This window comes from Onychomys torridus, chromosome 4 (genome assembly GCF_903995425.1).
Source record: "Onychomys torridus chromosome 4, mOncTor1.1, whole genome shotgun sequence".
NCBI lineage: Eukaryota > Metazoa > Chordata > Mammalia > Rodentia > Cricetidae > Onychomys > Onychomys torridus.
In genome coordinates this window covers 47950151-47974117 of record NC_050446.1, presented here as the reverse complement: position 1 = coordinate 47974117, position 23967 = coordinate 47950151, and the positions used below count along the sequence as shown (strand labels likewise).

At 42.8% G+C, this 23967-nt stretch overlaps 2 protein-coding genes and 1 pseudogene across 4 annotated transcripts in view; 2 read left to right on the top strand and 1 right to left on the bottom strand.

Moving 5' to 3' along the window:
* Positions 1-10860, bottom strand: part of Dcaf17 (DDB1 and CUL4 associated factor 17) — a 29532-nt gene extending 18672 nt beyond the window's left edge. The window contains exons 1-5 of the mRNA XM_036186329.1: positions 10478-10860; positions 10015-10118; positions 5814-5904; positions 2373-2509; positions 468-546 (exon numbers count right to left, since the gene is read on the bottom strand). Of these exons, the coding sequence (XP_036042222.1) occupies positions 468-546; positions 2373-2509; positions 5814-5904; positions 10015-10118; positions 10478-10603 (537 nt within the window). The 5' untranslated portion in view covers positions 10604-10860. The remainder of the gene's footprint in view (positions 1-467; positions 547-2372; positions 2510-5813; positions 5905-10014; positions 10119-10477) is intronic.
* Positions 10861-11027: 167 nt separating this feature from the next.
* Positions 11028-23967, top strand: part of Mettl8 (methyltransferase like 8) — a 90800-nt gene continuing 77860 nt past the window's right edge. For all 3 annotated transcript variants that reach the window (XM_036186121.1, XM_036186119.1, XM_036186120.1), the window contains exons 1-2: positions 11028-11227; positions 12475-12556. In XM_036186121.1, the coding sequence (XP_036042014.1) occupies positions 12554-12556 (3 nt within the window). In that variant the 5' untranslated portion in view covers positions 11028-11227; positions 12475-12553. The remainder of the gene's footprint in view (positions 11228-12474; positions 12557-23967) is intronic.
* Positions 21323-22442, top strand: LOC118581247 (annotated as a pseudogene).

The following is a 23967-nucleotide window of genomic DNA, read 5'->3' as shown; positions in this document are numbered from 1 at the left end:
TATTTCATAAAAATGCTCAATAAATATTTTCTAAGTATTTCCTTATCAGTTACCAACAGAAATAAGTTTCCTGATAGATCTAGGATTTATAAAGGTCTAGTAAATTCTAGGTGATGCTCTTTTGGAAGGGTGGGGGGAGAAGAACAGGGTCTTACCCTGTAGCCTTGGCTGGCCTAGAACTCAGAGATCCTTGTGCCTCTGCTGAGATTAAGGGCTTGCACCACCAAGTCTGACCAATTCTAAGTGATTCTTTAAAGAGAACAGCTGAGGGATGTAGTTCAGCACAACAGCCCTTGACCAGCAAGCATGAGGCCCCAGGTTCAATTCCCAGTGCCCTCAAATAAACAGAAATAAAACATAGAGACACCCATTTGAATGGTCTGCTTTGGGAGGAAAATCATCTTCCAATTAAACATTACTCTTCAATCCCCGAAGACCCTGTGGGAGCTTTAACAAGGGCTGCAGACCTGCCGGGCCACTGCTGAGCCTTTGTTCTGAGCTGACTTGACCGCAATGACCTCTTGAGGAGTGTCCCAGCTCAAGTACCTTTGGAATGAACACAGAGGAATTTAGTGTTTGGATCAGCCCCCTTATATGTAAAATCAAAACACTATACTTTATTTACTCACCTATCTATTTTTATTTTACATTTTTTTGGGGGGGTTGATAAAATCTGGCCTAGGACTCTTTAGGTAGCCCAGGCTGACCTTGAACCTGCTGTCCTACTTCTGGGCATCTCTCCTGCTGAGATGGCAGGCATAAATTACCATGTTGGCTTGGTATTTCATGTTATTTTTTTTTTAAATATAACTTAAATTATAAAAGCAAGGTAATCTATTTTAAAAACAATCAGCTTTAATAAACCCTTATATAGATACAACGTCTACTTAAAACATAAATTTTCTTTTTTTTTTTCAATACAGAACGTTTCTCTGTATTATTCTCTTAAATAATTCTCTTCTAATTAAAAACAATTTTTTTGAGACATAGCCTCATGTTACCTAGGCAGTCCTTGAACTTGATATATCACTGTGGATAACTTTGAAAGCCTGATCTTCCTGGCTCAGCCTTCTAAGTACTGGGGGTTAAGAGCATCTGCTGCCATGCAGTTAAAAATTCTTTCTCTCTCTCTTTTTTTTTTCTTGAGACAGGGTTTCTCTGTGTAGTTTTGGTGCCTGTCCTGGATCTCGCTCTGTAGACCAGGCTGGCCTCAAACTCACAGAGATCCGTCTGGCTCTGCCTCCCGAGTAGTGCTGGGATTAAAGGCGTGCGCCACAGCCACCACCACCCAGCCTAAAAACTGTTTCTGAGGAGGATGTTGAAATGGCTCAGTAGTTAAGAGCACTTGTTGCTCTTGTAGAGGATCCAGGCTCAGTTTCCAGCACTCACAAGGTGGCTCACAACCATTCATAACTCCAGTTCCAATGGATCTGATGCCCTCTTCTGACCTCCATGGGCACTGAAGGCAGAAGATGCACAAAAAATAAAAAAATAAAATAAAAATGAAGACATCTAAAAAACATTAACCTAAAAGCATTCAAACATTAGAAAGTGAAATCACCATAGTGGGGGATGCAGCTCAGCTGGGAGAGTGCTTACCCACGAGCACAAACCTGGCTTCAACTCCAGTATAGAACAAACTGAGTATGATGGTGGATGCTTGCAATCCCAGCACTCGGGAAGAGGCTGGAGTTCAAGGTCAGCTAGGGAGCTGGTCTCAAAAAGCAAGCAAATACCCAAACAAAACACCTCCCTGCGCGCGCGCACGCACACACACACACACACACACACACACACACACACACAGAGAACTATTTCTAATTTATTTTTATTTATTTATTTACTTTTGGTTTTTCAAGACAGGGTTTCTTTGTGTAACCCTGGCTGTCCTGGAACCTGCTTTGTAGACCAAGCTGGCCTCAAACTCAGAGAAGATCCATCTGCCTCTGCTTCCCAAGTGCTGGAATAAAAGGCATGCACCATTTCCAATTTTAAATGGGAGGTACAAAAAATATTAAAAAATATTACTTTTACAAATTGCATACTCACAGTCATTCTAAAATTTACATCTAATATAAACTAGTCATTAAAATTGCATTTCTTAGATTATACTAGAAGGGAGATCTCATCAGTCATCTACCTCTAACTACTGTGTATAGGATAATTACTTATTAGGAACACAAAGCAAATAGTATAGTTCACTAGCCTCACATCTTCAAACAGAACAAAGCAAAGGAACAAAAGGAGTTAGTTCAGAATTGGGGATCCTAAAATACAAGGGAAAAACTGGGACAGAGGACAAGACTGAAGAGGGCCTAAGATGTCCTGGGCCACGGGTCTCAAAACAACTTGAACAATCTCACAGTTGATACCTGAACTTGCAATAGGAAGCAAGGTATATTTTCTCCATGATTTCTCCTGTAGTTGCTGATATACGAAGCAGCCAATTGTGAGCAGTCAGTGCTATGAGTGAGGACTTATAATCTGATGGGCTAGGAAGTATTTCTCCCTGGAAAAAAAAAAAAGAGGTATAAAAACAAACTTCTTGGCTATGAACAATCTGCAGTACTGTGTCCAAAGAAAATGGCTAATTACCAGTTCAAATAAGTCAACCAGAGTTACTAAGTGCACACAGGAAGAAGGCAAGGGAAGACAAGACTATGGGTTGTCACTTTAACCATTATTTATTTTTTAATGTTTTTAAAACTTATCATCATTATTGTGTGTATATGGGTGCACAAGCCACAGTGCACATGTGGAAGTCAGAGAACTACCAGGTAGACTGGTTTTTCCTTTCCCTTGTTTCTCTGAGACAAGGTTTCTATGTGTAGCCCAAGCTGTCCTGGAACCCGCGCTGTAGACCACAATGGCCTCAGACTCAGAGATGCACTTGTCTCTGCCTCCTGAGTGCCGGGATTCAGGTGTGGGCCACCATGATCAGCTGTCTGTCCTGCCTTCCTGTGGGTTCTGAGTATCAAACTCAGGTTGTCAGGCTTATATCCCTGGGAAGCAAGTGCCTTTACAGCCACTGAGCCATCTCGTCAGTCTTTTGAACTTATTAAATGAGTTTATTCATTTATGTACACAAATGAACATAAAGCATTTACACAGCATCTGGACGAGCTCACTCAGCATCACTTACAAGTGTCCCCCGGATTTAGCCAACAGCAACAGGAGCATTAGCGATGCTGCTGCTATGACAACAGTGACCACTGAGTTCTTAGGAGTCACTGTTTTGACAAGGTACAGGTCTGAGGCAGAAGGGAAAGAGGAGCAAACGTGGTCATTAAAGTGATGAATCGAGAAGCTGAAAGGAATGTGGCATTTGCTTTGGTGAAACACAAACAGAAAAGAAGAGGCCACAGCTTCTCAGATTCCAAGTAAACAGCCATTTGCTTTTAGTTTGCTTGGTTTGCTTTATGTTTGCTGTTTCTTAGGCAGACCGTGTGTAGTACAGACTATGAACTGGTCCTCCTACATCCACACTGACATTGTAATGTTGTATTCAGGCAACAACATGAATGCTTTTATACTACAATGCCTTATGTAGCATCTCATGCAGACCTTAAAGTTTTTAAATATCTACTGCCCTACTTAACGCATTAGAGACATTTGGAACATGTATATAGTATGGATTCGAACTATTTTCTTAAACCAAAAATGGCATTTCATACATTAGCTCAGAAACAAAACAAGAGAGTACTAATTTAAAAGTAGTTTTGCATCCATATATTAACAGTACAGTGCCCCTTTTGAGTTCTTCATAGAAAATCTTATGTCACCACAAATAAAAACAAAATCATTTAAATGTTTATGGAATGAGAATAAGAATTAGGTTAACTTTATTTTTCCAGGACTGCTCTATATTTTGGGTGTTTGAATTGGCATATTCAAACTCTCTCAATTAAGAAACCTATCATCTCTCTAATCCCCCTCAAGAAAATAGATTAAAAGGCTTTAAATTGTTTAAGGCACAATTATTCTCAGCTTTCAATTACAGAGGAAGTAAACAGGCTTCCAAGTTTCTAATTTTTAAATTAGAAAACTCTCTACGAAGAGAGTTAGCTAGAGGGGCAATGGCAGTTTAAAAAATTACAGCTCTGTGGAAAACAACAGCCTGGAAAAAATTGAACATTACATTCAGAATATTACTGCCCATGGCTTAGATAGTACTTTTGGTCACAGGCTGGGAGTTCTCTTAAAAAGCAACCAAGCAGACTCACAGACATGATTAATTTGCTGCAGTGTGTCCTAAGAAAATTTCCTAGAAATGATGCTATGGAAAACTCAAAATGGAAGAACTGTCCCTCAAAAAAGGTCTGTGATTAAAGAGTTTGGCAAGATGGTCTGACATTCATTGTGCATGCGAGCATTATTAGAAGCGGTAGTATTAAAGACTGAGGAGGAATCTGACAAATTTCCTTGTTTAATCTTTGGATATTTCCATGTTCCACTTTTTTTTCCCCCAGACCAATTCCTCCTAGCTTCTCTGGTAATCTGTATGCTCACATCCCATGGGAAAAGTGTCCTGAAGGGTGCATACCCAGGGCAATGCTGGCCTAACAGGATAACTTATGCTCCTGCAGTTTTAATTTTTATCCTATTATTTCCCTAACTACATTCATAGATGGAATTTATAAGAATTTACTTTCAAAGATCTACATAACAGTTGCTCACAAGAATGGCTGTAAACTACCTTACATTGTTATAAAACTTTTAATCAATTTCTAACTTTTTAAGATTTATAAATTATCTTCAATTTAAATTTTTTCATAATAAACTGAACATGGTGGTGTATACCTATAATCCCAGCACTCAAGGATGCGTGGAGTCCAAGGTTCAAGCTCATCCTAAGCTACATCATGTCTTAAGCTAGCCTGGGCTCATACATGAGCCTGTTCAAAATAAATAAGTGAATTCCAACTACTGATTTTTAAAAAATATTACATTTGTGTGTGTGTGCGTGTGTGCGTGCATGTGGGAGATCAGCAGACAAGTTTTGGAACTTAGTTCTCCCTTTCTCTATGTGAGTCCTGGTGATTGAATTCAGTTCAGCAGGCTTGGCAGGAAGCACCATTACCTGCTGAGCTATCTTTCCAGCCTGTAATAATGATTCTTTTTAAAGATAACTTTGTATTGATACTGAAAAAACACATTCTCTTCTTGGTTATTCTAAAGATTTGGGAGTCACAGAGATTTTTAAGTTTTATCTTTTAAATAATACACTAACATTGACTAGTCCTTCTAAATAAAATGCTTTAAAGAACATCACAGAAGAGGGTCAGAAACGTTGCAAAGCCAGATGACTGGCACATCGGCTATGAGATTGTGTTTTCTATATATAACAGAGTTGCAGCCATGAAATCTCAACAATACTGCTGCCTAAATAAGGCCTGCACAACACCACTACCAGCTGACATTCTAACATGGATGGGGAAATCTCATGAGGCCCCGTCCCTAAATGCAGAGCTATAGCAGTTAATGGCTGCTGAGAGGGAGAATCAGTCTTTGTCAGAGATTAGCTTCCTGACAGGTTATGCAATCTGAAGGGGTCAGCCCTAAACACATACGCATCTGAGCAACAGGAGATGGGCTCAGCAGGTGTGTGTGTGTGTCATGAACTTGAGAGGGAGTGTGTGTAAAGGAACATGGAAGGAACTGAAATGGAGAGAGGCTGGGGTAGAAATGATGTGAACACAGTACTCATTTATAAGATTTTAAAAATGAAATAAATGTAAAAATAAGTAAATAAACAAAACATTTAAGAGCTGGGGAGCTTTAAAAAAAACCAATGCTCTAGAAAGAAATCTCACCACTGGGCATTCCCATAATAAAGCATCCTCAATTTTTTCTGATTTGGAACATTTTGGCATCTCATAAATTTTTCTTGGCTCTGATGCAACACTGGGAAAAAAAGAAAGTAAGTAATATTAGTTTTAAACTGAGGTGGTCTTTGCTCAGATTTGAGACACTACTTTCACATGTCTGTAGCCCCAAATTACAACTTGTTTTCCTTAACTCTTCTTTGTTTTTTTTCTGATCACAAATTCATAATACACAAACACAGGAAAAAATGTAAAAAAAAAAAAAAGTTAAGATTAAAATAGTTTTGGTTCCCAGCACCCAAATCAGGCAGCTCACAACTATAATTCCAGCTCCAGGGGATCTGATGCATCTGGTCTCTGCAGGTACCTTCACATACACGCATGCGCATATAAACACTAACTAAAATTAGATAGTTTATACTACAATAAAACCACCCCAAACAAACACACATTTCAGTTCATCTTCCAGATGTTCCTTATGTAAATGGAGCTACCTAGACATGTTTTACAACATAGCATTATACTGAATTCTTTTATCCTTAAACATTTACTGTAAATGTCTGTTGAATCCACTGGGTTCATTCTGTGGCTCTGATACTTAAAAATGATAATGTACAGATGAAAAAGTTCCCATCGTGTACTGGCTGGTTTGATGTCAACTTCACACAAGCTAGAGTCATCAGAGAGGAGGAAACCTCAATCAAGAAAATGTCTGTGGGCTGGAGAGGTGGCTCAGTGGTTAAGAACCTCTGCTCTTCCAGAGGTTCTGAGTTCAATTCCCAGCAACCACATGGTGGCTCACAACCATCTATAACATCTATAACAGGATCTGGTGCCCTCTTCTGGCATGCAGAACACTCATACATAAAATATAAGTAATTTTAAAAAAGAAAGAAAATGTCTGTAAGATCAGATCAGGCTGTAGGTAAGCCTATAGAGTATTTTCTTACTTAGTGACACTGTGGGTGGTGCCTATCCTGGGCTGGTGGTCCTGGGTTCTTTAAGAAAGGAGGCTGAGCAAGCCTGAGGGAGCAAGCCAGTAAGCAGCACTCCTCTGCATCAGCTCCAGCCTTCAGGTTCCTGTCCTGTTTGAGTTCCTGTCCTGACTTTCTTCAGGGATGAACAGTATTGCGGAAGCATAAGCCAAATAAACCCTTTCCTACATAGTTTCCTTAATCATGCTGTTCCATCAATAGTAACTCTAAGACACACTAGTTTGAATAAGCATTTGTGGATACAAAAGGAAACATTTTCTTTCAGAAGTATTAAATGTGTCTTATCCCATTATCACTGACCATTGTATCTTCCAGCAACTTCAAGGCTAGACTTCAGTAACATTTAAGGTGCTTGCCAGGCCCCAGACTCTCCCAGAACTACACCCATGCCCTCTCTACCGAAAAAGTGAACATTGTATCCTTGGTGCTTACTTTTGAAACAGTCTTGCTACCATGCCCAGGCTGTTCTCAAGCAATCCTTCTTGCCTCAGCTTCCCTGGGCTGGGGCTACAGCCTGGCACACCCCTCAGCTAGTCTCTACTTCTCTGAGAACTACTGAGATGTGGTCATAGATGTTTTCTTAACTGAAGAACTTAAAAGTTCAACTACTGTGAAGAGAAACAATCTTTAGGATGACATTTTGTTCGCCTCTGCTATTCTCTCAGTAACTCAAAGGTTTAAATTAAACAGAATGTCACAGGAGCAAAAGCAATCTCCTATGATACTACCTGTGGGTGCATCACTCTTTAACAGCATGGTGAAGAACACCTGACACTAATCAAGGGCATTTACTTTGACTGAACTTTTAAAAATCAAAACAACGGTCTGACTTGGGGAAAGTGATGAGCTGGGTACTCAACAATACCTAAGGGTCACTGTTAATACTACAAGATATGGTGAGGAGCATCACGAACATATAAGAGAATGTCCGAGCCGGGCGGTGGTGACCCACGCCTTTAATCCCAGCACTCGGGAGGCAGAGGCAGGCGGATCTCTGTGAGTTCAAGGCCAGCCTGGTCTATAGAGCTAGTCCAGGACAGGCGCAAAGCTACACAGAGAAACCCTGTCTCAAGAAAAAAAAAAAAAGAAGAGAGAATGTCCGGATTTCCAATGCTAGAACTTAAAACAGACACCGTTTTATATATATACATATATATATATATATATATATATATATATATATATATATATACTGAAGAAAAATGATTAAAGGGCGGACCACTTCAGCCTTTGGTTGTTCTTATAGAAGTACACGAAGAGGCAGAGGCAGTTATTCAAAGAACCTTCAGTAAGAACAGTGGGATCCCACAATGTCTGCACCAAGCACATTTCCCTCTTTCCTTCTTCCAGCTCAGGAAGATGGTATCATTCATAGCTCTAAACTGTTATGGCCGAGACTTATGGGATCCTTCCCCCTGCTGCTGTGACTCAGAAGGCACTCTCCCAAGAATGGGCAGAGCGATACCGTTTTCATCCAGCCCCAGTCATGTGTTGCTGAGTCCTATGTTAGTGTAGTTGAAAGTTAGGAGCCCTTTGCCCAGGCCTCATGGAGGCTCTACTTGGGTGTCCTCCAGTGTAGAATAACAGGCCTCAGACATCACTCTCTTTCTTTGTAAGGTCCAGACTGGCCTTACCTTTCTTCCCTAAGCTGAGTATTCCACTTACCCGACCTGCTCTGCTTCTTCCACTAAGGAAGCCACTCCATCAACTCCTGTGACCAGCCCCATAGAGTTGGCTTGAAGACTGCCTGGGCAGAGAAGCAGTTCCCAGATAGCCCACAGTTCTTTCCAATAAAACTGACTTTATTTGCAACAGATGTGGAGGAGTTCAAATATATGTGCACTCTATAAATCATTGGAAGCCAAATGGAGGGTTATGGGTAATTCACTAGCACTAAAGGCTAAACTGTAGGTTAGCTGATTTGCCAATGAACCAAAACGGATAACTACAAGAGCAGTGGTTCTCAACAGTGGGTCACGACCCCTTCGATGTCACATATCAGATACCCTGCACATCAGATATTTACATTACGATTCATAACAGTAGCAAAATTACAGTTATGGAGTAACAACAAAACAATTTTTATGGTTGGGGGTCACCATAGCATAAGAGTCTCTACATTAGGAAGGTTGAGAACCACTGAACTAGAGTTAAGGCAAACCTTGAAAGTCACTAGTCTCTCCGACTTCTAGTTACTAATCCAATAAGAAAACGACTTAGATGTTATTACTTTGGAGATAGCTCAGTTGGTAAAATGCTCACCATGTAAGCCAGGGGACCTGAGTTTAAATCCCCACCTCTCATGGTTTCTGTCACTTGTAATCCCAGAGCTGGGGAGGCAGAGACAGGCAAATTCACGGGGCTTGCTGGCCAGACCATCTACTGGAAACCTAGTTTCCTGGTCCAGTGAAATAAGACCCTGTCTCAACAATAAGGTGGATGGCTCCTGAGGAATGGCATGGAAGACTGACCTATTGTCTCAGTAGACACAGAATAAAAAGGCCCATGGTTTTTTTAGAGATGCAAAGTGAAGGATGTGTTTAGAATATGCTTTAAAATATTTACCATCAAGATAAAGGGCCAGGCAGTGGTGACATACCCCTTTAATCCCACCACTTGGGAGACAGAGGCAGAGGGATCTCTGAGCTCGAGACCAGCCTGTTCTACAGGTCAAGTTCCAGGACAGCCAGGGCTACACAGAGAAACCCTGTCTCAAAAGTTAAAATAAATAAATAAATAAATAAAATAAAAAATAAAGTAAAATAAAATAAATGAAAGAAAAGAGAAACAAATTGATAATTCTTAGTCTAGGTAACTTTGAATACTTTCTCTTGGGGGGAAAAAAGGTAAACACTTCTAAAACAAAATACGAATACCCGTCTCTCAAGCAGCATCTAATTATTTCATAACCTGTTTTCTTGACTCTGATCTTTTAATGTTATAAAGCAGCAGATTGTGCTGAGCAACGTATTATTTTGCCTATGCTATAATTTTGTGTGAAATAAGTATTTACAAAGATGAAACCTGCAACTTTGGATTTAATGAGGTTTTAAAATCGCATGCATTTTCCTCGTAGTTTTATTATGGATTCATTTTTCCATCTTCCTATTTCACTAAGCACTAAAGAAGGCACGTGGTTCTATAAAAACTACGGTCAGGTGAATTACTGCAAAAAAATCATCACCAAGATTTACCTGCTGACACAGCACCGGTAATTGTCAAAATATATTCTTCCTCTCTCATAGGCTATGGGTGACTTGGAATGAGTTGTCCAAACATTCTTAAATTTAGTACTCTCCTGAAAGATACAAAGAATTTCAGTTTAAGAAAGACCTCAGCTACCTGCTATGGAACCATTTTTAGGTGGGTAGTTTACATCTACTTTCAAGTACATTTTTTTTTTTTTCTTCCTCCTCTGCCTACACGTGTTGGTTTAATAGGATGCCCAACTTTTAAATCGATTGTTTGCAGGAAGGCAAAAGCTTTTAAAAACTAAAGCCACGATGAGGACCTATAAGCACCTATTTACTAACACCCTAGTTGCGGGACACGGATGCCCCTCCCCACTTATAACCCTCAAAGGAAATCCAAGCGTGTAAAAAACTGCACGCTGGGAGGAGGATGGACCCCAGGCACCGCGACTACAGCGGGCGTCACCTGGCACACCAGCGCCCGCAGGATGCCCAGGTTCGTCCTCTGCACCACGCCGGCGTCGCGTGCGAAGAAGCCTAGAGCCCGGCGACTCAGCCGGCGGCACACATTGGTCTTCGGGGTCCGGCCCATGGAGGCTTGGGGTCCACAGGGCCGTGAAGGGGCGCGCCCCTCACTTCCGCGAGGGGTGGCAGTCGCCACCTGCGAGCCTCAAGGGAAGGCGGACGCTGGAGCCCCACACTGGGCACTCGGGGACAGAGAGCAAGACTTAGCACCACTCGGGTTGGGTGCAAAAGAAGAGAACCAACGGCCCCTGCATGGCCCTTCCTTCAACTGGGCTCTCGGGATTGCCCCTGCACCTCGCGGCCCGCCGTAGACTCTCCCTCTCCCGGAAATGTAGTTCCCAAGGCCTCCCCTCCCATCCTTGATTTCTTTCTCGAAAACTACAATTCCCATCAGGCAGAGCGAGGGTTGGTCCGGCCCCGCCCCACTCTGCCTTCAGCCCTCCTCTCCCGGCCCTGATAGGCTGCGCCGTAGGGCTGCGCGGTGGGTCGGGTCGTCTTCCGGGCTGCATGAGGCTAGCGTGGGAGGCCTTTGGGGCTGCTGTGCGGCCGCCTCCTGGTGGCGTCTCTTGTGTGTGTCCCACACCTAGGGAGCAATCCCTTTCCGCCCTGGCGGTGGGACGCCCTACTTTGGCCCGGCGAGGCTCTGGCCACGTGTTCGGAGGGGCATTGTGTCCAGTGGGACCCTCCAAAGGTACGCCCTGCGGCTTTGCCTCCGCCGCACTTGGGACGTGGTGGATGAGGTTGACTTAAGCATGTGGTTGTATAAACACGCTTTCGAATTGTAATTAGTGGTGGAAGATGCTGGGTTTCCCACCAAAGTTAAGATTAAATTTCTCCTTCTCAGAGGCTCTTGTGTGGCCAGCGGGAACCCTGGGCTGGTTTTGTGGTAACTGCTGTTTCCCTCCTCCTTGCTTCCATATTTTTTGTTTCCCATATAGGGAATAAAATATGAAATGCTTACATTCCTATTGGACTGCCTAAGATAATCCAGGTTGACGTCCCTAAGTAAAAATTAAAATTCTCTGTTAACTAGCTTTGCCTGCGTGTCCAAAATTCCCAGCACACTAAAATTTCCTTAACTGTATATATACCACACGCCACCATTCGTTCATTGCAAAACCCTTTAGTGAGGCGTCTGCATCTCCCACATAGACTTGGTATGTCATCCTGATCTTAGGTGCTTAAAGAAAAAGTCAGTAATCGCACCAGCTTTCTGGTTGACAGCTCAGACGTACGATACCAAATGAGTGTGCTGGGTCGCAATTTAAACGCTTAGGGCTTTTTGTTTTGTTTTGTTTAGGAAAAAAAAAAAAAGGAAAGGAAAAATTAATTTTTTACCATTGATGCATTTTCTTTGGGGGCTGGCTTTTTTTTTTTTTTTTTTTTTTGCTGATATTTCATAACTTGCTTATAGCACAGGGTGGAGTGCTTTGTATATTTTTAGAAAGCTCTACAATAGTTAATTTGGTCATTCATGAATGCAGCTGTCACTGAGAAAACTGGAACCCAGAAGAATATATCTGAATTTTCTTTGGCTGAAGCGAAATGCAAATCATTGCTGAATTGCATTCATCATCTTTCTTTCTGCAGCTCTGTCTTTCTCTGCTCTCCCACCACGGCTGTGCTTATCGTTCACATGACTTTAAAAACACCATTAGAGTTGAATATTACAACAAAAACAATAGCAAGTGGTGGACACGTGACTCTAACCTCCACATATTCACTTATGCATATAAAGTTACTCAGTGGCTGGACACAGACCACCCCTCACACATGCTGGGCATCATCCTCATTTGCTGCTCCATTATAATGGTGCTGCCTTTCCTGGTTTGGATCAAAGTCCCCCGGTTCTAACAGATCCAACTGCTTGTCCTCTGGGAACTCTGTAAGCTTAAGAAGTCTGTTTACATGTTTCCCCTTTATCTTGCACTCTTACAGGGTGGTACTTCAAGGCCAGTTACCTCTAAGTATTTTTGAGGTCTTCCTGAGTGGCATCAAGCTTGACCCCTAAATTATCATGGTAAGTGGTTTCTTTCACATTTTCTTTTCTTTTTTTTTTTTTTCTTTTCTTTTTGGTTTTTCGAGACAGGGTTTCTCTGTGTAGCTTTGCGCCTTTTTCTTGGAATTCACTTAGTAGCCCAGGCTGGCCTCAAACTCACAGAGATCCTCCTGGCTCTGCCTCCCGAGTGCTGGGATTAAAGGCGTGCGCCACAGCTACCTGGCTTTCTTTTACCATTTTTGACAGCCAGTGAGCAGGCTGGAGCTGTGGGGGAGCAAGAAGGGGCTGCACAAGTGTCCACAGCTTGGGCAGCCTATACTCTTTCTTACCTGTTCCTTTCCTGTGGTATTTATCTTACCACCAATCTCCCCAAAGAAAGTCAGTAGACACAACCAAGTCCTTTTGATTCTATTTCTGTCCAGTGTTCTCATCTGAGTAGTTTAGTGCCTTTCCACTTTGATCATGTTATTAATTAGCTTTCTGATTGTTCTTTCTGCCTCTACTTGGATATTTTCGATCCCAACCTGCCACAGTTTTATAGAGTGCCTTTACTAAATGCACAAAGCTGTCACATCCTTCTTAGTGGCGCCTAGTCATCCACTGCAGAATGTTTCAAACCAGAATCCAACTCAGGATCTTCCATTGTTGAAGTATTTTTAGTATGTTAAACATATGCAAATATAAAACTATATAAAGTCCTATGTATCTTTTATGCAACTATAATAACCAGGCATCTGTTAATTAAATGAACAAAACTATAGAACCAGTAAATTCAAGTGGATGCTTACTCATTGTGATCATTGGTACTGTTTTGCTAGACCTTAAAAATTCAGAAAGCCAATCAGTCTGTCCTGTCCGTCATGTATACTGTTTTTACATTGAGACCTATACGTATTTTTCTAGTGTTATAAATTCCTCAGTGCCCCAGTCTTTATTTAAACCACCAAAAACTTTCCTTGGTTTGTGTGCCTGGACTTCATTTGCTCCTCACTGGATAACATCATTTCTATACATCAGTGTCTTATTCTACTGCTGTGCTGAAACACCACGACTAGAAGCAACTTGGACAGGAAAGGGTTGATTTAACTAAAAATCCTGAATCACAGTTCACTGAGGGAAGCCAAGGCAGGAACTCAAACCCTGGCAGGAGCTCTGTAGAGGCCATGGGTGAGTGCTGCTTACCAGCTCACTCCTCATGGCTGTGCCTAATATGCTCTCTCATGGAACCCAGGACCACCTGTCCAGGTGTGACCCCACCACAATGAACTGAGCCCTCCCCCATCAGTCACTAATTAAGAAGATGCCCCACAGGCCTGCCTGCCTACAGCCTGATCTTGAGGAGCAGTGGTTCTTAACCTTCCAAATGCCGCGACCCTTTAATACGGTTCTTCATGTTGTGGCGACCCCCCCAACCATAAAATGATTTTCGTTGCTGCTTCATAACTGTAATTTTATTACTGTTTTGAATCATAATGTAAAGGTATATTTCTGATGGTCTAGGGGACCCTGTGAAAGGATCGTCAACCCCCTCAGGGGTCATGACCACCCACAGGTTATGGAGGCGGTTTTCTCAATTGAGGTTCTCTCCTCTCAGGCGATTTTAGTTTATGTCACGTTGCCATAAAACTAGCCAGGACTCTGTCCTCACTTTGCACCCTCGGCAAACGCATAGCTTGTTGAGGAGTGCACCCCCAGACCCCAGTGTGGGACCCGGAACTGGACAGCACTCGGGTGGACGATGCCATCTAGATGATCTAGATGGTCATCATCCCAACTATCCTTTTGTTAAGGTTCTTTTTTCTTTTTTAATGATTTTTTTTTTTTAAATCAAGTTGAAAATAAAGGTTTCTTGATCAGGCTCACAGTCTGGAGGACACATGCGTCGATCCCTAAGGGTCCATCAGAACCCCTGAGTGTCCCGTAAAGGACATGGCTACAGCCCAGCCTCATCCCATGACTGCTCTTCATGTCTGTCCCTGTGCTGATGTTCGTCCACTTGCTCAAGCCTTTCTCCTCGGTTTTCTTCAGTTCTCCCTTTCTTCCTTTCTCGTAGCTGTTAGGTTCTAGACTCTCCCCGGATGGCACAGCTCTGCCTCGACCCCTCCAGCTAAGCAGCCTTGAGTGGGACCCCATGTTACTCTGCATATACTTGTGGCACTGTATTGAGCTAACCTGGGCAGAAAAAGGAGCTGTGATATTGTTCTGCCTCTTTAGCACACTACTTAAGATGTGGTTAATGCATGCATATATTGAATGAATGAATGAATGAATGAATGAATGAATGGCCTACAAAACCAGTGTGTAGAACTTATCAGCAACTAAGTGCTCGAGTGCTAATGCAGATTTTGTCTCCTCTTGTTCTTTGAATCAGTAGGAAGCCACAATAGAAATGAGAAATACAAATCCCTATGAAGTGTACCTTTAAAGAAGGTATTTTTCAGCCGGTCATGGCGCTGCACACTCTTAGTTCTAGCCTCTGGGAGGCAGAGGTAGATGGATCTCTTGAGAACTGAAAGCCAGCCTGGTCTACATAGGGAGTTCCCAGGCAGCTAAGGCTGCATAGTGAGAACTTGTCTTAAAAAAGAAAGTGGGTGTTTTTCATAATAGCATTAACAGATGCAGCTTATGATTACAGATTCTCTAGTTTTGGGGGACAGTAAAATAAATACTGGTTCTTTTTTTTTTTTTTTTTACCCCTACCCCATTCCTTGTTTTACATTAGCAAAATATCTGCTTATATGGTTTGCTTAAAGATGTTCTAGCTAAATATTTAAGCTCTCAGGCTTTTGAGTATTTGTTCAGAAACAAAATTTGAAGCAAGGCCATTGGAGGCCATTGTTCAGCTGTTGTCCTTTGCCGGGCTGGGACCTGTTTTGGCATGGGTGTAGCAGTGACCGTGATAGAAGGACCAGCTAGATAGTACTCAGTGTTGCATCTAATCATCATTGGTGGAAAACAGATTTTCAGCACTGGGAGTCACTGTAAGGAAAAGACTGGGAGGCCCACTTGAGCCAGAGTGGCCGGAGAAGACCTCTCTAAAGGAGGACTTTGCAGCTGAGCCTTGAATGATGAGGACTGCTCTGTGGTGGTCTCGGGAAAAAGACGGCGTGGTGCCTCATATTTGTAATCCCAGAACGCAAGAGGTTGAGTATGAGTTTGAGGCTAGTCTGGGCTACAGAATTGCAACGTGAGACCCTTTCTCAAACAAAGGCAAGCATCCCGGCAAAGGAATGCTCAGCCACAGGGTCCTCGAGGCCTGTGACGACAAAGTTGGCTTTTTCTACACTGTCCAGAAGTCTGGTGTGGCTCTCTTGTATCCAGGAGGAAGATAAACTCAGAGCAGGAGGCAGGGACCAAATCATGACCAGCCTTTCAGGCTGAAGGAAGGAGTTTGAATTTATTCTGTCGTGACAGGAAGCCATGAGAGGCTTAGAGGAGGGGACTAGCATGATCTAAAATGTTTTTTTAATAACATTTGTCTACAGTGTGGAGAATGTACTGGTGGGCCCAGCTTCTTAAACTAGGTTCCAGCCGTTATGGGATCACATGTCTGAATGTGGGGGCCATGAGACATTTGGCAACAGTAAAAGGTTTCTGAATATACAACCAAGAATTAATTCAAAACTGAAGTGTGTGGTGAATCTGGTGGGCTTCTGGCAGTGTTGGGGATGTTGCAGCCTCAGTTCCGAGCACACAGTGGCCACACTTTGCACAGCACACTTCCTGAAAGGCGTTAGTGCAGATTCAAGGCCATTGTAGGCCATGAGTTGCAGTATTGGTGCTGTCTGAACAGGCTCTTCCATTCCTACAGAATCATCATGATTTAAATATGGAAAACAAAGACTTCACATTTCCCTGTCGTCATTCCTCAGCATGTGAGGACCAAATTATTATATCATTAGACTATGCCGTGTTAGAATGTTTGATTTGAAATTTTCTGTTTGGGTTGCAGTCTTCGGTTTCATAAATAAATTGTAAAATGAATTTTGGCTTCTGATTAGGACAGAATTTCCAACAATATCTGAAAAGGTCCTAAACATGCCTCCTGCCAGTTTATCCTAGTATTTATCCAAAGTGGTATGTATTCTCAGTATTTATAATTATAAAATCTATATCCACTCTGAAAAAACTTCAAAGATGTTCTACATCTTATGATTTCAAACACTCAGCCAAGATTTAATTCTTTCTTACTTATTTATATGTGTAGCTTGTGCGTGAGTACATGTGTATGCTATGCTGTACATGCGTGTGTGTGTGTGTGTGTGTGTGTGTGTATGTTTGTGTGTATACATGCATGTGGTGGCCAGAAGTTGATGCTGGTTTCTTCCTTGATCTCTCTCTGCCTTGCCTTTGAGGCAAGGTCTCTCGCTGAACCCTGTGCTCACCAATTACCTATGACAATCTGTCCATCCCTGCTTCCACTCTGCTGGGGTACAGATATACACCAACACACATTTTTTTTTTAATGTGAGTGTTGGGGATATATATATATACAGAAAAGCAGCTTTCAATTTAAATCAGGTAAAAATTATTTAAAATTTCTCTATAGGGTTAAAACTTTGTGGTCCTTGTTAAGAAGCCCTTGACTTGATGTCACAAAATGCCTGCCCTTTTTTTTCCTCTAAAAGCTTTAAGAATGTGTCTTTTCCATTGAGTCTTTAATTTAATGTGGGAATGATGTAAATGAGTGATCCATTTTATTATTTTTCATGTGTGACTAGCCACTTGTCCAGAACCATTTACTGATTAGTCCTCATTTCTATGTAGAGCTGCAGAGTTAGCTCTCCTGTTCATCAAAATTCATATGTGGTGGCTTTACCTGTCTTCTGTTGCTGTAACAAAATACCCACGGCTGGGCACTTAATCAAGAAGTATTTAATTTCCTACTTCTGGAGGCTGAAAGTTAAGATCCAGAGGCTGAATTTGTGTGTCTTCTTCCTTGGCTGCATTACAACATGGTTGATGGCATCATGGTGGGAACATGGGTCAGAAGGAGAGATCATACGGTGACAGGAACCAGGAACTGACCGAGGTCTGGTGGGAACCGTGTTATTCCTTTTCCCTGAACAGCACCTCCAGCAGTCCACTAACCGTCAGTGGGCCCTGTTCTTGAAGGGTCTACCACCTTTCCCGTCAGTGGGCCCTGTTCTTGAAGGGTCTACCACCTTTCCCGTCATTGGGCCCTGTTCTTGAAGGGTCTACCACCTTTCCCGTCATTGGGTCCTGTTCTTGAAGGGTCTACCACCCTTCCACTGGGGACCAAGTTTCCCGTGCATGAGCCTCTGGGGGACACATCTGAACCACATGTAAGCCACGCCACATCGTTGGGTCTGTTTCTAGTCTCTGGTCTGTCCTGTTTTTCTCTCTCTGAGCCCATAGCTGACTAATTATTACAGTCAGTTTTGTAACAAAGCTTGGCAGCTGTCGGAGCAAGGCTTATACCTTATTCCATCTCTTCAGAAAATTTTTTCTTTTCTACTTGTACTTTTTGTTTTAAAACACCTTAAGTTCCACAGGAAACCTCACTAGAATTTAAAAAATGGGTATGTTTTTTATTTTATTTTATGTGTATGGGTGTTTTGCCTGCATGTATGTACGTGCACCACAGGCATGCCTGGTACCCATTGACATAAGATGAGGGCATTGGATCCCCAGGACAGGGTTATAGACAGCTGTGAGCTGCCATGTGGGCTCTGGAAACTGAATGCAGGTCCTCTGCAAGAGCAGCCAGTGCTCTTAACTGCTGAGCCATCTCTCCAGCTCCCTTTGGGATTTTGATTGGGATGGATGATATTATATCAAGTTGAAGAGCATCTGCAACCTACCCATTTCAAATTAGTCTATAGAAACAGTCTTTCCTGATTTCCTTAGATCTTCTTTAGTTTCTTTGAAGTTTGGTATTTTCCTAAAAGGAAATGTTATCCTAAAAATTATTCCTAAAATATTTTGCATTGTCTTAAGAATATCATTTTTAATAAATGTTGTAAATGATATATGTATGCATATATATATATATATATATATATATATTGCTTTCTTAAAACAGGGATTCATTATGAAGCTCCTGGGCCACAAATTGAATCTTCCAGCCAAAGCCTCCCCCATGTTGGTATCACAGGCCTGCACTACCATGCCTGGATAAAAATTATAGTTTTAAATTTATTACATAATGTATCTACTCTGGGGGTGGGGCATGTGCTTGCCATGGTACATATGTGGAGGCAAAGGCCAGCTCCCCAGTGTGTTCTCTCCTTCCACTAGGTGGGTCCAAGGGTCACACTCTGACCATCAGGCTTGGTGGCAAATGCCTTTATGTGCTGAGCCACCTGGCTGGCCCAATTAGATTTTTTAATATTACTCTTGTTTCAAGTAGATTAACATGCATATGTCTTCGGTAGGTCGAGCAACCTTGCCAGGCTTCCTCTTTAATTATAATAATCATCACTCGTGGGCTTCAGGAGTTTTTTCAATGTTGATAATCCTTCAGGAAATTGTGACAGTTTTGTTATTTTTCTGCCCTTTATCTTATATTTCTGTTTCCTTTTTTGCTGTGTTAACCCAAGTGTGCGGTTGAGTTTCTCCTCAGGTGAGAACACTGACAGTTCACTCTAGTATTTATAAAGAGAGCAGCCACTACCGAGGATGACGTTGCTACCAACCAGGGGTCTTGATGGGTTCTCTGCCAGCTAAAGTTGAAAGGCAAGAAGAGGGAGCAGTGGAGAAATCTCGAACACGCGAACAGAACCAGTCAGAATCAGCAGTTGAAGGAAGGCTTGTACTAGGGGTGAGGAAACACTCAGGCAGTGGACACACAGAGAAAAAGCCCCCCACCCCCACCCCACCCCATTACCACTCGGAACATGGAGAAATCCAGTCTCTCTTCCCTCTCTGACTTAGGGTTGGTCACTGAAGGAAGACAGGAGGCTGGTGACTCACAACCGTTGTGTAAACACGTCTCAACTTTCCAGATCTCCCTAGATTGTCTGTCTACAGGGAATCTATCTAGTTCCTAGATCCTTAGCATTGCAGGTTGCTGATGATGGTTCTTTATCAGGTTAATAAAATCCTCTCCTGTTCCATATTGACTAAAAGTTTCGTTTATTTGATCAACTAGACATTGAATTTTATCAGTACTTTCTGTGTATTTGCTGCTGTATCTATGATTTTTCCCTCCAGTTTGATAATGTGGTAGAGTACATACATATACTGCATAGACTAAATGGGTCCATTTAGATAAATGTGGTGACATATTTTGTTTTTGTGCATTGTGGGCTTTGGGTTGCTGCTGGCTCCAGTGCTCAGTCAGATCTGGAATTTTGGTTTCTGGAAAGATCTTTCTAGCTTGCTGGCTCAGTGATATATGTTGTTAAAATAATCTGTATTTTTTCTTTGTTTACCCAGCATTTTGGGGTGTTGCATAGCAGAAAGGCTTCTGAAGTATTAAGTTCCCCAAATTTTCAGAACTAGATTCTGTTTCCTCATATATATTTTTTTTTAACTATTAAAGCTTTAGTCAGCATAGAATAGAGTCTAAATGGCCCCAGCACCCTTCAGCACTTCACAAGTAATCCCACTTACGGCTGCAGAGAAGAGTTGTGTAGTGGGAAGTGTCGTAGCAGGAGTCAAAGTCATGCTGGAGGCACCGCAGCAGCACCTACTAAGATCTGGAACAAGCCACCCCCTCTCTCTGGGTGTATTCAGTCATCTGCTGAGGGGGTACTTTTAGGACCGAAGTGAGATTACATATGCGTACAGATATAAGCATCATGTAAGGGCAAAGCCTGAGATGTAAATATGACCCCCGGTGCATTCTCTGTTAGGAAGAACACAGCAGGAATGCAGAAGGTTTAGTGCGGTACACTGAGGACTGTTCTCTGGAGGGTGAGAAACTATTTTATGTACGACTATAATAATGGTGTGCATTTGCTCAAACTAGGAGTTTAGAGTCCAGAGAGAGAGGAGAGAAAGGAAAGGAGGAAGAGGAGAGGAAGGGGAGGCAGCCAGGGAGAAACAGAGTGCTCTTCTCATCCTAAGAGGAGAGACTCAGGGGGCCTGGCCTGATCTGTGAGGCCGCAGCTCCTGATCTAGCCAGTTGGACCTCTAGTTCCATGGAGATGCAGATGTGTACATATGTAAACAGTAGAGCCACAGGTGGGAATCTGGTCGGTTTGTTATACGCATGTGTTTGCTTGCTTTGTCAACCAAGGGTACAGAAGCAAAGATAACATAGTAATAAAGAGCATTCTGGGTGCCCAGACTCTAATAAAAGGAACAAAGGCTTGAAAGAAATGGCTGGTTGGAGTGTTGGATCAGGAATAAACAAGGTGGGCTTGTAGCATCCTGCAGTACCAGAAAGTATAAAGTGGTTTAAAAAAAAAAACCAGGGCAGGGCAGGAACTGAATGCAGGAACCCAAAATAGAGGCTATGTTCTCCTGGCTTGCTCAATCTGCTTTCTTATAGCATCCAGGACCACCAGCTCAGGGTAGCCCCATCCACGGTGACCTGGGTCCTCCTCACACATTAACCCTCGGTCACAAGAAAAAACAGTGCACCACAGGTGTGTCCGAAGGCCAGTCTAGTGAGGGTATTTCCAGCTGAGGTTCCCTCTTTCAAAACGACTCTAGCTTTTGTCATTGACACAAAACTAGCCAGCATGTCCTCTACCACTCTCTGTTTTGAGACAGGTTTCTGTCTGAATTTGTCCCTTGCTGTTTGGGCTAGGCTGGCTGGCCAGCAAGTCCCCAAGATCCACCTCTGCCTGCCTACCAAGCCCTGGGGTTATAGGCATGCACAGCTGCACCTGCATTTTGGGTAGGTGCTAGAGACTCAAGCCCAGACCCTCATGCCTTCACTGGTGTACCTCCTCAGCCTCCAACTTCCCACTTCTCTTTTGTTTTTAAATTATTATTATTGTTATTGTTGTTGTTGTTGTTATTATTATGGTTTTTCGAGACAGGGTTTCTCTGTGTAGCTTTGCACCTTTCCTGGATCTCGCTCTGTAGACCAGGCTGGCCTTGATGTTTGGTTTGAAGAGTATATCCTAATATCCCATTGTGGCCATTTCCCTGTTCCTTTTCCGTGCTCTCTGTCTGTCTCTCCCTCTCTCAAGTGTCTTTAAATAGCAGGTATTGTTATTATGTATTACTATGATACATATTAATGTTTCACCGAGCCACTTTCATAAGGTTCCTGATGGATTTCAATCACGTTCACCCCATTACTCCCTTTTGTCTCTCCCCACTCCTGCTAATCACTTTCCTCTTCCCGCACACACATCCTGCCTTCTACTTCCATGGTTTTTGTTTTGTCCCAGTGAGTTTTATTGGGGTTGTTACAGGGGTGTACCTGGTGGGGGTACCTCACCAGTAGTACACCACTGAAAAAGAAATGTCTCTCTTTTTCCCACCAACTATTATCTGTATATAAATACTCACAGAATGGTGTGGGGTCCCATGAGCGCCCCCCTCCACAACAGAGTATGACCAGTCTGATTTTGTGTGCATCTTGTGCAGGTAGTCACAGCTGCCCTGAGTTCAAGAACGCAGTAGCCATGCTGTGCCTACACTCAGCATCCCAGTCACTTAAGACTCTTACATTCTTTCCTCCCCTTCTGCAGTGTGTCCCAAGCCTTGGAACAGGGGTGATAGCACTCCCCCACTTAAGAATATATTGATTAGGGGTTTGTTGAAGGACATCAGCTGAGGAATTTGTGATTTGGGCGAAGAAGTCGTGGCTGGTCCAGAAAGTGATGGCCAGTTCCAGTTCACTGTATTAAAAAGTATTTCAACTCTTACACTCTCACAGGTAGAATGAATTGTGTACTAGCCACATATGGAAGCATTGCTTTGTTGGTCTTATACTTCAAGTTAAGGCCTGAAAAAACCCCAGCTGGGAAGGCAACATAAATGGATTTTGAAATGTCTGACCTCATCTGTTAGTCCCATGCCTGAAGAAGCTGATGTCAACTCATCATGTAATACTCAATTTGTACAATAAATTATGAACCTGGAAAAACTAAAGAATATATTGATTAGTAGAGTGGAAGGAGTCCGGAGGTCAGAAAACAACTTGGAGGCTGGTCTCTTTCTCCACCTTTGTGTGGGTTCCAGGGACCAAGGTCACCAGGCTTTCACAGCTAGTGCCTTTACCTATTGAGCCACCTCTTTTATGACCGGACATTCGGCAGTCATTTATTCTCACTACCTTGACCAGCTAAGGGTCTGCAGTCTCCTCTGAGCATGCAAAAAGCAGCTTCTCTGGCCAAGCTGACACCAGCATCCATCTGATTGCAAACCCCTCTTCTTCGGCTCTGCATAGTGGTTTCTTTCCAAAGAACACAGAGGTGGTGGGGGTAACATCACAGCGAAGGAGCTCACCAAGCGCTGCCTCAGCCAGGTGATCAAGGTGAACATCAGCTGTGAGGAGCCAAGTGGCACACAGTGCTCTGGATGTGATGTGTGTCTTTGGGATGTCCCTCCATGAAAGCCATCACCTTGGGCTGGAGGTGGAGCTCAGTGGTAGAGTACTTGCCTAGCATGCGTTAAGGCCTGGGTTTCCTCCCCAAACCCAAAACTAAACCCAAGCAAACCTTGCCCTTACTGTAGTCCTAAGAAAAATGTGGTAGATATCAGCCAAAGACATTCTACAAAATGCCCACTCCCCAAAACACGGGATCCTTGAAATACAGGAAAAGTCTTACTTTGAGAAACCGGATCAGAAGATCAACCTAGAACTGTCCAGAAGCTTAAGCTTTTCTTGAATGTGGTGAATGCCTCTGCAGAGTAGCTACAGGGCTTACTGGTTAAGATGAGCCCAAGCTGGGCCGAGTGCACACCTTTAATTCCAGCATTCAGGAGGCAGAGGCAGGAGGACTTCTGTGCTTTCAAAGCCAACCTGGTCTACAGAGCAGGCTCCATCCAGGACAGGCAGGACTGCATAGAGGACTACCCTGTCTCAAAAAAAAACAAAAAACAAACAAACAAAAAAAACCAAAGAGATGAGCCACATACTAGGCTGCTGAGGTTCCCTTTTTAGCCTCATTGTTACCCTAATAACCAAAATTATGTGGCATCTTCCTGGGTCCATTGCCGTGTCTTGTTTCCCCCATAAGATTTATTTTTATTTATGTTTCTGTGTCTGTGTTCCTGTGAGTGAGTATATGCATGTGTGTGCAGGTGCCTGCAGAGGCCAGAAAAGGGTGTCTGACCCCCTGGAACTCCAGTTCCAGGTGGTTACGGACCCCCTAATGTCGGTGATGGGAGCCAAATCTGAGTCCTTTGCAGAAGCAAATGCTCTTAACCACTGAGCCATCTCTCCAGCCTCCACTGTCTTCTATTAAATAAATTCTTCAGCGGTCTGAGATGATACATGGAGAGGATTAGAGGAATGTGTGGCAATACGTATTAATTCTGTTTATCATCACCGCTTTGCT